This window comes from Notothenia rossii, assembly GCF_949606895.1.
Source record: "Notothenia rossii genome assembly, contig: scaffold_480, whole genome shotgun sequence".
In the NCBI taxonomy this organism is placed as follows: Eukaryota; Metazoa; Chordata; class Actinopteri; order Perciformes; family Nototheniidae; genus Notothenia; species Notothenia rossii.
In genome coordinates, this window is record NW_027639754.1 from 2,902 (window position 1) to 20,000 (window position 17,099).

General features: G+C 32.9%; 1 protein-coding gene across 1 annotated transcript in view; it reads left to right on the forward strand.

Annotated features, from left to right (window-relative positions):
- Positions 1 to 5,798: 5,798 nt before the first annotated feature.
- LOC307027442 (tryptophan 5-hydroxylase 2-like) overlaps positions 5,799 to 17,099 on the forward strand; it is a gene marked incomplete at its 3' end in the record, with an annotated part of 14,782 nt that continues 3,481 nt past the window's right edge. Inside the window, exon 1 of the mRNA XM_079695688.1 lies at positions 5,799 to 6,477. Within this exon, the coding sequence (XP_079551814.1) occupies positions 6,337 to 6,477 (141 nt within the window). The 5' untranslated portion in view covers positions 5,799 to 6,336. The remainder of the gene's footprint in view (positions 6,478 to 17,099) is intronic.

Sequence of the window (17,099 nt, forward strand, 5' to 3'; positions counted from 1 at the left end):
CTACTTTAAAGAGTCCTCTCCTGCTGATGTTCAGGTGTATATCAGTATGTAGTGTCTCTACTTTAAAGAGTCCTCTCCTGCTGATGTTCAGGTGTATATCAGAATGTAGTGTCTCTACTTTAAAGAGTCCTCTCCTGCTGATGTTCAGGTGTATATCAGTATGTAGTGTCTCTACTTTAAAGAGTCCTCTCCTGCTGATGTTCAGGTGTATATCAGTATGTAGTGTCTCTACTTTAAAGAGTCCTCTCCTGCTGATGTTCAGGTGTATATCAGTATGTAGTGTCTCTACTTTAAAGAGTCCTCTCCTGCTGATGTTCAGGTGTATATCAGTATGTAGTGTCTCTACTTTAAAGAGTCCTCTCCTGCTGATGTTCAGGTGTATATCAGTATGTAGTGTCTCTACTTTAAAGAGTCCTCTCCTGCTGATGTTCAGGTGTATATCAGTATGTAGTGTCTCTACTTTAAAGAGTCCTCTCCTGCTGATGTTCAGGTGTATATCAGTATATAGTGTCTCTACTTTAAAGAGTCCTCTCCTGCTGATGTTCAGGTGTATATAAGTATGTAGTGTCTCTACTTTAAAGAGTCCTCTCCTGCTGATGTTCAGGTGTATATCAGTATGTAGTGTCTCTACTTTAAAGAGTCCTCTCCTGCTGATGTTCAGGTGTATATCGGTATGTAGTGTCTCTACTTTAAAGAGTCCTCTCCTGCTGATGTTCAGGTGTATATCAGTATGTAGTGTCTCTACTTTAAAGAGTCCTCTCCTGCTGATGTTCAGGTGTATATCAGTATGTAGTGTCTCTACTTTAAAGAGTCCTCTCCTGCTGATGTTCAGGTGTATATCAGTATGTAGTGTCTCTACTTTAAAGAGTCCTCTCCTGCTGATGTTCAGGTGTATATCAGTATGTAGTGTCTCTACTTTAAAGAGTCCTCTCCTGCTGATGTTCAGGTGTATATCAGTATGTAGTGTCTCTACTTTAAAGAGTCCTCTCCTGCTGATGTTCAGGTGTATATCAGTATGTAATGTCTCTACTTTAAAGAGTCCTCTCCTGCTGATGTTCAGGTGTATATCAGTATGTGGTGTCTCTACTTTAAAGAGTCCTCTCCTGCTGATGTTCAGGTGTATATCGGTATGTAGTGTCTCTACTTTAAAGAGTCCTCTCCTGCTGATGTTCAGGTGTATATCAGTATGTAGTGTCTCTACTTTAAAGAGTCCTCTCCTGCTGATGTTCAGGTGTATATCAGTATGTAGTGTCTCTACTTTAAAGAGTCCTCTCCTGCTGATGTTCAGGTGTATATCAGTATGCAGTGTCTCTACTTTAAAGAGTCCTATCCTGCTGATGTTCAGGTGTGTATCAGTATGTAGTGTCTCTACTTTAAAGAGTTCTCTCCTGCTGATGTTCAGGTGTATATCAGTATGTAGTGTCTCTACTTTAAAGAGTCCTCTCCTGCTGATGTTCAGGTGTATATCAGTATGTAGTGTCTCTACTTTAAAGAGTCCTCTCCTGCTGATGTTCAGGTGTATATCAGTATGTAGTGTCTCTACTTTAAAGAGTCCTCTCCTGCTGATGTTCAGGTGTATATCGGTATGTAGTGTCTCTACTTTAAAGAGTCCTCTCCTGCTGATGTTCAGTTGTATATCAGTATGTAGTGTCTCTACTTTAAAGAGTTCTCTCCTGCTGATGTTCAGGTGTACATCAGTATGTAGTGTCTCTACTTTAAAGAGTTCTCTCCTGCTGATGTGTGTGGGAGGGAACACAGGGATTTTAGCCTCTGCAGACCATTTACATGCACTAAAACCTACAGAACAATCTAGAGGGAATAACTCTTTAATATCAGTCTGTTTCCATTTCCAGACTTAATGCTAATCAATAATCAGAATCCCTTGAGTCGTCCAACAGAGGGAAAAGGTATATATTGTTTACAAGTAAAGAGCCAAAGGCAGCTTAGTATTAAAAGTTTAATGTAGGAATTACACAAGTGCCACAGTGACGTGTCCTAAAACCCGGAAGTGAGTCAGCATTTCAGCACTTCCTGTTCCCTCGTCTCAGAGCCAATGGGATCTCTCCGTAGGGTTTAGGAAAGTATCTGAACTAAGGTCTGTGGTTGAGACACATTGAAGAGACGGATCACGTTTTGTTCTACATTAAACCATCAGCAGTGACCCCACTGGTGATCTCTGAAGAGTGGACGTGTCTGAGAAACGATGGTTGTTACCAAGTGGCTGAATAGGACTACAGAAGTCATGGAGGCCGTTGAACGTCATTACGCCGAACACGTAAACACTCCTCTAAGTTAGTTTCTGTTCTGCTTGAGAGCAAGTCCCTGCCTCCTGCAGACTGTTCAAACAAACGCTTCAACTCCTTCCATCTAGAATCTGTGTGTTTGAATATGGATCAGAAGTTGACGTGACGTTGAAGTCGTGCTGCTGGACTCGCCTGTAGTTCCTTTATAGCATCACGTTAGCATTTTGCTTCTGGACATTAGATTTATGATTAGAACATTATAAAAGTAGGGAAGACATGTGGAGATGATCCGGCTGAACTAAACGTGATCCGTCTCTGAGATGTGTCTCAACCACAGACCTTATTTCCAGCTATTTTCCAAAATCCTATGGAGAAATCTCATTGCGTTTTGGCGAAGGAACCGGAAGGAGTTTACTTCCGTGTTTTAGGACGCGTCACTGTGGCTCTCTATATGGTGTCCCTGGGTAGTGATACAAAAATGATTTTCATTCAAAGATGAAAGTAAGAATGTGTGATGATCAAAAACAAGTTAATTGATGAATACCTGGAATTCTAAATTATCAAAGTAATTCGCTGCAAAGATATTTACAACTAAATCTCCCTCGGGTCACTTTTGACCCATGTGTTGTATCAAAGGGTTAAAGTAGCAAAGGTAGCTTAGAATTAATTAAGAAGCATAACGGGTCATTTTATTTAGTGGGAATATTAAACTACTAAAAGTTTATTATTATTATTCCGCCGGTATTTTGCCGCACTTCTCCTCCCACATTCCACATCGCACAAACTCCGTTCTAACATCAAAACGTTCAGCTCGGTCGGGAATCGATGGCTATTACTTTTCTCATTCATAACTTTCATAATTCCAGAGATACATCCCATAATACATCACATTTAACATTGAAGTCAATGGAGGAAATCTTCAGACTTCAACAAATCTTCATGCGATTTCAACTGCTAACTGTTCATTCATACTTTCACTCAGAAACCTCATTCCAACTTTAAAATGTTACACATCTTTCTGACATTATTCGTGTAAAACAACTTTTCAATCTGATTCTTACTTTTAGAGATATTAAACATTGTTCAGACCTTGTTTTAGAAGTTTTCTTCACATTTTAACATTAACTAGAGTGCGTGATGTCACAGCTAGAGGGTAGAACAGCTTGAAATTTGCCTTCATATATTTTTTTTAAACTGCCATAATTCCCAAACCCTACATTCCTGAGACATCATTTATCATGACAAACGTAGGAAAACATCTCGTAGCTTGAAAAATGACAAATAATGAAGCAAAAATAATTAAACAAAATGCCTCTTGAGGGCATGAAGTGACAAAAACTTTCAACATGTCTCCATTAAAGCCCATTGTAATTTCAGGCTGATATTTCCTCACGGCAGCAGCCGCACACCTTTAGTTAAACTGCCAAAAAGGCCACATTATTAACCCGAAAGTACACAAAAATTACACTTCAGATACTCAACTTCCTTGACATGCTTCACGTTTTGAAATTTCACAGATATCTGTTACGGTTCTTCCACAAAACGCTCACATGTAAGAGGCTCATCTCTCATTCAGAACAATGGAAACTCTAGGCACCTCGTTAGCTCAACTATAAACACCTGTGTAATGGAACACGATGATGTCATCACTCCACCTGACATGCTCAGAGCAGCAGACTCCAGATAGAGGGTAACGGGCCTGCCCTCAACAGCTCTACGGCAATTATGGGGTGTCATCATCATATGACGAAGAGAGAGAAGAGAGAGAGAAGAGAGAGAAGAGAGAGAGAAGAGAGAGAGAAGAGAGAGAGAAGAGAGAGAAGAGAGAGAGAAGAGAGAGAGAAGAGAGAGAGAAGAGAGAGAGTAATGTAATAAAACACGGTTTTCTCATAACTTCAGTGAAAATACTCCAAACAGCCCAAAACTTCACATGTTTGGTAACGATGCAGCCATCAACGCATCTAAGCGTAGTATGGGATGTCATCAAATGTCGTTGCCATGGCGACAGACAACTCGCCATGAAACAGGATGTGGCTGTAAGTCTAATGGACACGGTCCAATCGTCCCCCAATCTTCCCTTGTATATCACCGGTCCATGCGTCAACAGCTCTACGCCAAATCTGAGATCTCACCATATGCCGTTTCCATGGAAACGCATCCCTCGCCATAAAACACGATGTCGCTATAACTCCTATGAAAATGTTCAAAAAGAGCTCAAACTTCACATGTGTGCTAAGAGTCCAGCCGTGAAGACATCTACGGGACAGTTTTGAGATTTCTTCAAATGCCGTTGCCATGGCAACACAATGCTCGCCATGAAACACGGTTTTCTCATAACTTCAGTGAAAATGCTCCAAACGCCCCAAAACTTCACAGGTTTGGTAACGATGCAGCTGTCAACGCATCTAAGCGTATTATGGGATGTCATCAAATGCCGTTGGCATGGCGACAGATCATTCACCATCAAGTTAGTTCAAAAGTTTGCAGTTCAAATATTCTGCTGCTTTTCCAAGCCTTTTTACTTTCTTTTCTTTTCTCATCACACATTCAAGCCCCCAGTGTTCATGTATCATTTCAATCTAAATGATTCACTTTCTTCTTACACATTACACCCCAGCACGTGCACTCCGCTCTGCATCAGCCAAACAGCTCGCTGCACCCGCACTGCGAGAGGGACCCAAGTTCCCATCAGCAGAAACACGTGGGTTTGCTATCCTGGCTCCAAAATGGTGGAATGAGCTCCCCATTGAAATCAGGACAGCAGAAAGCTTACACATCTTCTTCAGACTGAAAACTCATCTCTTTGGACTCCACTTCCAGAGATAGAATTACTAACAAAGCACTTATATACTAATAAAGGACTGGCTTATCTAAAGCCAGTTGAGTAGCACTTGAAATGTTTGGCTCTATGAAACCTGATGAACTTATATGATTCTGTTTTCTTCAAGGTTGTATCTTGTTGGTCGAACGCACTTATTGTCTCTCTGGATAAAAGCCTCAGCTAAATGAGATGTAATAATGTAATGTAAAAGCATAGCAGTTTAGCGTCAGATTTTCAGCATAAAGCATTCCCACTGGCAATTATGTGTTACGATAATGTGCAATTGGTTCCGGAACTTTGCGTGAACAATTTTGAAAGCCACGCCCACGTAAACTCCCCCAACTTTCACGTAAGAGAACGAAAATCGCTACGTATATCAAGGGTGCGGAGACTAACCAAAAAGCATCTTGGAAGTGTAAAAAAAAACATACAGGAAGCCGGCCATTTTGAATTTGGTATTGGCAAAACGCAATTCATCGCCCTCCGCACATTAACGAACTCTTCCTAGGGATTTTATCCGATCAACTCCAAATTCGGCGGGTAGCGTCTCGAGACCTGGGGGACGAAAACTTCTAAATTTCTAAACTTTTTGCAAAAAAAATTATTTTTGTATTGTATTATATAGTTCAAGGTTCAAGGCTTTTATTGTCATGTGTACAGAGCTACAGTGCAGATATATCAATGAAAATCTGAGGTCACAGGCTCCTCCCACAGAGCAACACAATACAACAAGAGTAAATAGTTAAAATTGTGCAAGTAAATACAAATAAAATAGGATAGAAATAGATATATGTTTTATTGTTGGAGGAGCTCAGGTCAGAAGAATTCCACTTCCACTTCTACACCGTAGCTGCTGTGCATATGATGATAAAACCTTTGAATCTTTGAATTTGAATCAACAGATAGTGTGTCCTCCTCGACGGGGTGCAGAACAAGGAGGAGCCTCTCTCTCCCCCCTCCTGTGGGAGTATATAAAGGGTACGCAATTATAATAAAAAGAAACAAAAAATAGCAATGAAAAAAAAAGAAGCATAAAAATCTTAAAGATCAAAAAAGTACCAAACACACACCCAGTGAGCGTGACTGCCCCTCTGTTTGTGCTTCAACAGATAAAGTGTGTGCTGGTGGATGGGGTGCAGAAGTGGGAGGAGCCTCTCTCTCTTCTGTGCGAGTATATAAAGAGAGGCATCATTCTCAGACTGAGCCCTGGTACTCCTGCACCCACTGGTTCTCAGACTGGAGCCCTGGTATTCGTACACCCACTGGTTCCCCATGGCCTCCTCCCATGTGATGAAGCCGGAGCCGATGCCCCGCATGCAGCCGGCCATGATGATGTTCTGCAGCAAGTACTGGAGCCGGAGGGGCATGTCTCTGGACTCTGCCATGTTCCAGAGGCACACCGGGGGCCAGATGGTGAGAAACCTCACATCATCACTCGATTCATTCAAGTAGATTTACTCAAGTATATTTTGATGATAATACTTTTATACTTTTACTTGAGGGACATTTTGAATGCAGGACTTTTACTGTAACAGAGTATTCCTGCACTCTGGTACTTCTACTTTTACTCAAGCACAAGATCTGAGTACTTCTACTTTTACTCAAGTACAAGATCTGAGTACTTCTACTTTTACTCAAGTACAAGATCTGAGTACTTCTACTTTTACTCAAGTACAAGATCTGAGTACTTCTACTTTTACTCAAGTACTTGATCTGAGTACTTCTACTTTTATTCAAGTACTTGATCTGAGTACTTCTACTTTTATCTAAATATTTAAACTTTTTGTCTGATTATTTAGTATTTTTCTCTCTCAAATGTTTCAACTCTTCAGATTTCTTTACTCTCGCAAACTGTCTGCTGTGGACACCGCTCACACACTCATTCATACACACTTCATCTCTGAAAACATGCAGAAAATGATTTTTATGTCAGTATTTTCTGATTTGTGGAGCGCTGCAGAGAGATGTAACTGATCACATGTTCCCCTCTGAGACAGAGACGGCACAGATTGGATCTCACTCCTGTGTTTTTCCGCCCGTAGGAAGCTCGGCGTTACCTGAAAGCACGAATGATTTGAGTCGTGATACGGTAGATTATTCATATCCTCCAGCAGACGCTCGGTTTGCTGCCAAAGCTCCTTTATCTGCACTGATTATCCTTTTAATATCTGTGTTTGTAAATACTCTGCTTCAGTGATGGAGAGCAGTAACTCGTTCGGGTCATTGAGCAGATTTCATTCACTTTTTATGATGATAATCTGCAGAAAACCTGTTTTCACTGAAATGTCGTGTTCAACCAGTTCTTGATCAAATGTTGTCTTTTACAAAGTGTCCTGTTCTCCAAAATATAAAATATGATTTAAATAAAACAAATAAAACAAAAATTATTAAATAAAAGATGATAAATTGTATTTCTTGTTATCTTTGTTTTTAAAATATAGATAAGAAAACTAAATAGGAAGCCTGTTTAATGACAAGCTAGCTATCTAACTCGTTAATTGGGGTAGGCTACTAACTAGCTTACTAACTAACTAACTAACTAACTAATTAACTAACACGCCTACTAGCTAACTAGTGTACCAGCTGAACTATCTTATCTTACTCTTTAACTAGCTAATATACTAACTAACTAGCTAACAAGCGTACTAACTAACCAACTACCTAGCAAACTTGCTTACGAACAAGTTGCTAAAGTTCTCAGTAATTCACTGAATACGTTTCTTGCTAACTAGCTTAATAACTATCTACTTAGTTTCTAGCTAACTAGCTTAATAACTATCTTACTTAGTTTGTCTAACTAACTAGCTTAATAACTATCTACTTAGTTTCTAGCTAACTAGCTTAATAACTATGTTACTAAGTTTCTAACTAACTAGCTTAATAACTATCTACTTAGTTTCTAGCTAACTAGCTTAATAACTATCTACTTAGTTTCTAGCTAACTAGCTTAATAACTATCTACTTAGTTTCTAGCTAACTAGCTTAATAACTATCTACTTAGTTTCTAGCTAACTAGCTTAATAACTATGTTACTTAGTTTTTCTAACTAACTAGCTTAATAACTATCTACTTAGTTTCTAGCTAACTAGCTTAATAACTATCTACTTAGTTTCTAGCTAACTAGCTTAATAACTATGTTACTTAGTTTCTAGCTAACTAGCTTAATAACTATCTACTTAGTTTCTAGCTAACTAGCTTAATAACTATGTTACTTAGTTTCTAGCTAACTAGCTTAATAACTATCTTACTTAGTTTCTAGCTAACTAGCTTAATAACTATCTTACTTAGTTTCTAGCTAACTAGCTTAATAACTATGTTACTTAGTTTCTAGCTAACTAGCTTAATAACTATGTTACTAAGTTTCTAACTAACTAGCTTAATAACTATCTACTTAGTTTCTAGCTAACTAGCTTAATAACTATGTTACTTAGTTTTTCTAACTAACTAGCTTAATAACTATCTACTTAGTTTCTAGCTAACTAGCTTAATAACTATCTTACTTAGTTTCTAGCTAACTAGCTTAATAACTATCTACTTAGTTTCTAGCTAACTAGCTTAATAACTATCTACTTAGTTTCTAGCTAACTAGCTTAATAACTATCTACTTAGTTTCTAGCTAACTAGCTTAATAACTATCTACTTAGTTTCTAGCTAACTAGCTTAATAACTATCTACTTAGTTTCTAGCTAACTAGCTTAATAACTATCTACTTAGTTTCTAACTAACTAGCTTAATAACTATCTACTTAGTTTCTAGCTAACTAGCTTAATAACTATCTTACTTAGTTTCTAGCTAACTAGCTTAATAACTATGTTACTTAGTTTTTCTAACTAACTAGCTTAATAACTATCTACTTAGTTTCTAGCTAACTAGCTTAATAACTATCTACTTAGTTTCTAGCTAACTAGCTTAATAACTATGTTACTTAGTTTCTAGCTAACTAGCTTAATAACTATCTACTTAGTTTCTAGCTAACTAGCTTAATAACTATGTTACTTAGTTTCTAGCTAACTAGCTTAATAACTATCTTACTTAGTTTCTAGCTAACTAGCTTAATAACTATCTTACTTAGTTTCTAGCTAACTAGCTTAATAACTATGTTACTTAGTTTCTAGCTAACTAGCTTAATAACTATGTTACTAAGTTTCTAACTAACTAGCTTAATAACTATCTACTTAGTTTCTAGCTAACTAGCTTAATAACTATGTTACTTAGTTTTTCTAACTAACTAGCTTAATAACTATCTTACTTAGTTTCTAGCTAACTAGCTTAATAACTATCTTACTTAGTTTCTAGCTAACTAGCTTAATAACTATGTTACTTAATTTATAGCTAACTAGCTTAATAACTATCTTACTTAGTTTCTAGCTAACTAGTTTAATAACTATGTTACTTAGTTTCTAACTAACTAGCTTAATAACTATGTTACTTAATTTATAGCTAACTAGCTTAATAACTATGTTACTTAGTTTTTCTAACTAACTAGCTTAATAACTATCTACTTAGTTTCTAGCTAACTAGCTTAATAACTATCTTACTTAGTTTCTAGCTAACTAGCTTAATAACTATCTTACTTAGTTTCTAGCTAACTAGCTTAATAACTATGTTACTTAATTTATAGCTAACTAGCTTAATAACTATCTTACTTAGTTTCTAGCTAACTAGTTTAATAACTATGTTACTTAGTTTCTAACTAACTAGCTTAATAACTATCTACTTAGTTTCTAGCTAACTAGCTTAATAACTATGTTACTTAGTTTTTCTAACTAACTAGCTTAATAACTATCTACTTAGTTTCTAGCTAACTAGCTTAATAACTATCTTACTTAGTTTCTAGCTAACTAGCTTAATAACTATGTTACTTAATTTATAGCTAACTAGCTTAATAACTATCTTACTTAGTTTCTAGCTAACTAGCTTAATAACTATGTTACTTAGTTTCTAGCTAACTAGCTTAATAACTATGTTACTAAGTTTCTAACTAACTAGCTTAATAACTATCTACTTAGTTTCTAGCTAACTAGTTTAATAACTATCTTACTTAGTTTCTAGCTAACTAGCTTAATAACTATGTTACTTAATTTATAGCTAACTAGCTTAATAACTATCTACTTAGTTTCTAGCTAACTAGCTTCATAACTATCTTACTTAATTTATAGCTAACTAGCTTAATAACTATCTTACTTAGTTTCTAGCTAACTAGTTTAATAACTATGTTACTTAGTTTCTAACTAACTAGCTTAATAACTATCTACTTAGTTTCTAGCTAACTAGCTTAATAACTATCTACTTAGTTTCTAGCTAACTAGCTTAATAACTATCTACTTAGTTTCTAGCTAACTAGCTTAATAACTATCTACTTAGTTTCTAGCTAACTAGCTTAATAACTATCTTACTTAATTTCTAGCTAACTAGCTTAATAACTATCTTACTTAGTTTCTAGCTAACTAGTTTAATAACTATCTTACTTAATTTCTAGCTAACTAGCTTAATAACTATCTACTTAGTTTCTAGCTAACTAGCTTAATAACTATCTACTTAGTTTCTAGCTAACTAGCTTAATAACTATCTACTTAGTTTCTAGCTAACTAGCTTAATAACTATCTTACTTAATTTCTAGCTAACTAGCTTAATAACTATCTACTTAGTTTCTAGCTAACTAGCTTAATAACTATCTACTTAGTTTCTAGCTCACTAGCTTAATAACTATCTACTTAGTTTCTAGCTAACTAGCTTAATAACTATCTACTTAGTTTCTAGCTAACTAGCTTAATAACTATGTTACTTAGTTTCTAGCTAACTAGCTTAATAACTATCTACTTAATTTCTAACTAACTAGCTTAATAACTATCTACTTAGTTTCTAGCTAACTAGCTTAATAACTATCTACTTAGTTTCTAGCTAACTAGCTTAATAACTATCTACTTAGTTTCTAGCTAACTAGCTTAATAACTATCTTACTTAATTTCTAGCTAACTAGCTTAATAACTATCTTACTTAGTTTCTAACTAACTAGCTTAATAACTATCTACTTAGTTTCTAGCTAACTAGCTTAATAACTATCTTACTTAGTTTCTAGCTAACTAGCTTAATAACTATCTTACTTAGTTTCTAACTAACTAGCTTAATAACTATCTACTTAGTTTCTAGCTAACTAGCTTAATAACTATCTACTTAGTTTCTAGCTAACTAGCTTAATAACTATCTTACTTAATTTCTAGCTAACTAGCTTAATAACTATCTTACTTAATTTCTAGCTAACTAGCTTAATAACTATGTTACTTAGTTTCTAACTAACTAGCTTAATAACTATCTTACTTAGTTTCTAACTAACTAGCTTAATAACTATCTACTTAGTTTCTAGCTAACTAGCTTAATAACTATCTTACTTAGTTTCTAGCTAACTAGCTTAATAACTATGTTACTTAGTTTCTAGCTAACTAGCTTAATAACTATCTTACTTAGTTTCTAGCTCACTAGCTTAATAACTATCTTACTTAATTTCTAGCTAACTAGCTTAATAACTATCTACTTAGTTTCTAACTAACTAGCTTAATAACTATGTTACTTAGTTTCTAGCTCACTAGCTTAATAACTATCTTACTTAATTTCTAGCTAACTAGCTTAATAACTATCTTACTTAGTTTCTAGCTAACTAGCTTAATAACTATGTTACTTAGTTTCTAACTAACTAGCTTAATAACTATGTTACTTAGTTTCTAGCTCACTAGCTTAATAACTATCTTACTTAATTTCTAGCTAACTAGCTTAATAACTATCTTACTTAGTTTCTAGCTAACTAGCTTAATAACTATGTTACTTAGTTTCTAGCTCACTAGCTTAATAACTATCTTACTTAATTTCTAGCTAACTAGCTTAATAACTATCTTACTTAGTTTCTAGCTAACTAGCTTAATAACTATGTTACTAAGTTTCTAACTAACTAGCTTAATAACTATCTACTTAGTTTCTAGCTAACTAGCTTAATAACTATGTTACTTAGTTTTTCTAACTAACTAGCTTAATAACTATCTACTTAGTTTCTAGCTAACTAGCTTAATAACTATCTTACTTAATTTCTAGCTAACTAGCTTAATAACTATCTTACTTAGTTTCTAACTAACTAGCTTAATAACTATCTACTTAGTTTCTAGCTAACTAGCTTAATAACTATCTTACTTAGTTTCTAGCTAACTAGCTTAATAACTATGTTACTAAGTTTCTAACTAACTAGCTTAATAACTATCTACTTAGTTTCTAGCTAACTAGCTTAATAACTATGTTACTTAGTTTTTCTAACTAACTAGCTTAATAACTATCTACTTAGTTTCTAGCTAACTAGCTTAATAACTATCTTACTTAGTTTCTAACTAACTAGCTTAATAACTATCTACTTAGTTTCTAGCTAACTAGCTTAATAACTATCTTACTTAGTTTCTAGCTAACTAGCTTAATAACTATGTTACTAAGTTTCTAACTAACTAGCTTAATAACTATCTACTTAGTTTCTAGCTAACTAGCTTAATAACTATGTTACTTAGTTTTTCTAACTAACTAGCTTAATAACTATCTACTTAGTTTCTAGCTAACTAGCTTAATAACTATGTTACTAAGTTTCTAACTAACTAGCTTAATAACTATCTACTTAGTTTCTAGCTAACTAGCTTAATAACTATCTTACTTAGTTTCTAGCTAACTAGCTTAATAACTATCTTACTTAGTTTCTAGCTAACTAGCTTAATAACTATCTTACTTAGTTTCTAGCTAACTAGCTTAATAACTATCTACTTAGTTTCTAGCTAACTAGCTTCATAACTATCTTACTTAATTTATAGCTAACTAGCTTAATAACTATGTTACTTAATTTCTAACTAACTAGCTTAATAACTATGTTACTTAGTTTTTCTAACTAACTAGCTTAATAACTATCTACTTAGTTTCTAGCTAACTAGCTTAATAACTATGTTACTTAATTTCTAACTAACTAGCTTAATAACTATCTACTTAGTTTCTAGCTAACTAGCTTAATAACTATCTACTTAGTTTCTAGCTAACTAGCTTAATAACTATCTTACTTAGTTTCTAGCTAACTAGCTTAATAACTATGTTACTTAGTTTTTCTAACTAACTAGCTTAATAACTATCTACTTAGTTTCTAGCTAACTAGCTTAATAACTATGTTACTAAGTTTCTAACTAACTAGCTTAATAACTATCTACTTAGTTTCTAGCTAACTAGCTTAATAACTATCTTACTTAGTTTCTAGCTAACTAGCTTAATAACTATGTTACTTAGTTTCTAGCTAACTAGCTTAATAACTATGTTACTAAGTTTCTAACTAACTAGCTTAATAACTATCTACTTAGTTTCTAGCTAACTAGCTTAATAACTATGTTACTTAGTTTTTCTAACTAACTAGCTTAATAACTATCTACTTAGTTTCTAGCTAACTAGCTTAATAACTATGTTACTAAGTTTCTAACTAACTAGCTTAATAACTATCTACTTAGTTTCTAGCTAACTAGCTTAATAACTATCTTACTTAGTTTCTAGCTAACTAGCTTAATAACTATCTACTTAGTTTCTAGCTAACTAGCTTCATAACTATCTTACTTAATTTATAGCTAACTAGCTTAATAACTATCTTACTTAGTTTCTAGCTAACTAGTTTAATAACTATGTTACTTAGTTTCTAACTAACTAGCTTAATAACTATCTACTTAGTTTCTAGCTAACTAGCTTAATAACTATCTACTTAGTTTCTAGCTAACTAGCTTAATAACTATCTACTTAGTTTCTAGCTAACTAGCTTAATAACTATCTACTTAGTTTCTAGCTAACTAGCTTAATAACTATCTACTTAGTTTCTAGCTAACTAGCTTAATAACTATCTTACTTAATTTCTAGCTAACTAGCTTAATAACTATCTACTTAGTTTCTAGCTAACTAGCTTAATAACTATCTTACTTAATTTCTAGCTAACTAGCTTAATAACTATCTTACTTAATTTCTAGCTAACTAGCTTAATAACTATCTTACTTAGTTTCTAACTAACTAGCTTAATAACTATCTACTTAGTTTCTAACTAACTAGCTTAATAACTATCTACTTAATTTCTAGCTAACTAGCTTAATAACTATGTTACTTAGTTTCTAACTAACTAGCTTAATAACTATCTTACTTAATTTCTAGCTAACTAGCTTAATAACTATCTACTTAGTTTCTAGCTAACTAGCTTAATAACTATCTTACTTAATTTCTAGCTAACTAGCTTAATAACTATCTTACTTAATTTCTAGCTAACTAGCTTAATAACTATCTTACTTAGTTTCTAACTAACTAGCTTAATAACTATCTAAATAGTTTCTAGCTAACTAGCTTAATAACTATCTTACTTAGTTTCTAGCTAACTAGCTTAATAACTATGTTACTAAGTTTCTAACTAACTAGCTTAATAACTATCTACTTAGTTTCTAGCTAACTAGCTTAATAACTATGTTACTTAGTTTTTCTAACTAACTAGCTTAATAACTATCTTACTTAGTTTCTAGCTAACTAGCTTAATAACTATGTTACTAAGTTTCTAACTAACTAGCTTAATAACTATCTTACTTAATTTCTAGCTAACTAGCTTAATAACTATCTTACTTAGTTTCTAACTAACTAGCTTAATAACTATCTACTTAATTTCTAGCTAACTAGCTTAATAACTATCTTACTTAGTTTCTAACTAACTAGCTTAATAACTATCTAAATAGTTTCTAGCTAACTAGCTTAATAACTATCTTACTTAGTTTCTAGCTAACTAGCTTAATAACTATGTTACTAAGTTTCTAACTAACTAGCTTAATAACTATCTACTTAGTTTCTAGCTAACTAGCTTAATAACTATGTTACTTAGTTTTTCTAACTAACTAGCTTAATAACTATCTACTTAGTTTATAGCTAACTAGCTTAATAACTATGTTACTAAGTTTCTAACTAACTAGCTTAATAACTATCTACTTAGTTTCTAGCTAACTAGCTTAATAACTATCTTACTTAGTTTCTAGCTAACTAGCTTAATAACTATCTACTTAATTTATAGCTAACTAGCTTAATAACTATCTTACTTAGTTTCTAGCTAACTAGTTTAATAACTATGTTACTTAGTTTCTAACTAACTAGCTTAATAACTATCTACTTAGTTTCTAGCTAACTAGCTTAATAACTATCTACTTAGTTTCTAGCTAACTAGCTTAATAACTATCTACTTAGTTTCTAACTAACTAGCTTAATAACTATCTTACTTAATTTATAGCTAACTAGCTTAATAACTATCTTACTTAATTTATAGCTAACTAGCTTAATAACTATCTACTTAGTTTCTAGCTAACTAGCTTAATAACTATCTTACTTAATTTCTAGCTAACTAGCTTAATAACTATCTTACTTAGTTTCTAACTAACTAGCTTAATAACTATCTACTTAGTTTCTAGCTAACTAGCTTAATAACTATCTTACTTAGTTTCTAGCTAACTAGCTTAATAACTATCTTACTTAGTTTCTAACTAACTAGCTTAATAACTATCTACTTAGTTTCTAGCTAACTAGCTTAATAACTATCTACTTAGTTTCTAGCTAACTAGCTTAATAACTATCTTACTTAATTTCTAGCTAACTAGCTTAATAACTATCTTACTTAATTTCTAGCTAACTAGCTTAATAACTATGTTACTTAGTTTCTAACTAACTAGCTTAATAACTATCTTACTTAGTTTCTAACTAACTAGCTTAATAACTATCTACTTAGTTTCTAGCTAACTAGCTTAATAACTATCTTACTTAGTTTCTAGCTAACTAGCTTAATAACTATGTTACTTAGTTTCTAGCTAACTAGCTTAATAACTATCTTACTTAGTTTCTAGCTCACTAGCTTAATAACTATCTTACTTAATTTCTAGCTAACTAGCTTAATAACTATCTACTTAGTTTCTAACTAACTAGCTTAATAACTATGTTACTTAGTTTCTAGCTCACTAGCTTAATAACTATCTTACTTAATTTCTAGCTAACTAGCTTAATAACTATCTTACTTAGTTTCTAGCTAACTAGCTTAATAACTATGTTACTTAGTTTCTAACTAACTAGCTTAATAACTATGTTACTTAGTTTCTAGCTCACTAGCTTAATAACTATCTTACTTAATTTCTAGCTAACTAGCTTAATAACTATCTTACTTAGTTTCTAGCTAACTAGCTTAATAACTATGTTACTTAGTTTCTAGCTCACTAGCTTAATAACTATCTTACTTAATTTCTAGCTAACTAGCTTAATAACTATCTTACTTAGTTTCTAGCTAACTAGCTTAATAACTATGTTACTAAGTTTCTAACTAACTAGCTTAATAACTATCTACTTAGTTTCTAGCTAACTAGCTTAATAACTATGTTACTTAGTTTTTCTAACTAACTAGCTTAATAACTATCTACTTAGTTTCTAGCTAACTAGCTTAATAACTATCTTACTTAATTTCTAGCTAACTAGCTTAATAACTATCTTACTTAGTTTCTAACTAACTAGCTTAATAACTATCTACTTAGTTTCTAGCTAACTAGCTTAATAACTATCTTACTTAGTTTCTAGCTAACTAGCTTAATAACTATGTTACTAAGTTTCTAACTAACTAGCTTAATAACTATCTACTTAGTTTCTAGCTAACTAGCTTAATAACTATGTTACTTAGTTTTTCTAACTAACTAGCTTAATAACTATCTACTTAGTTTCTAGCTAACTAGCTTAATAACTATCTTACTTAGTTTCTAACTAACTAGCTTAATAACTATCTACTTAGTTTCTAGCTAACTAGCTTAATAACTATCTTACTTAGTTTCTAGCTAACTAGCTTAATAACTATGTTACTAAGTTTCTAACTAACTAGCTTAATAACTATCTACTTAGTTTCTAGCTAACTAGCTTAATAACTATGTTACTTAGTTTTTCTAACTAACTAGCTTAATAACTATCTACTTAGTTTCTAGCTAACTAGCTTAATA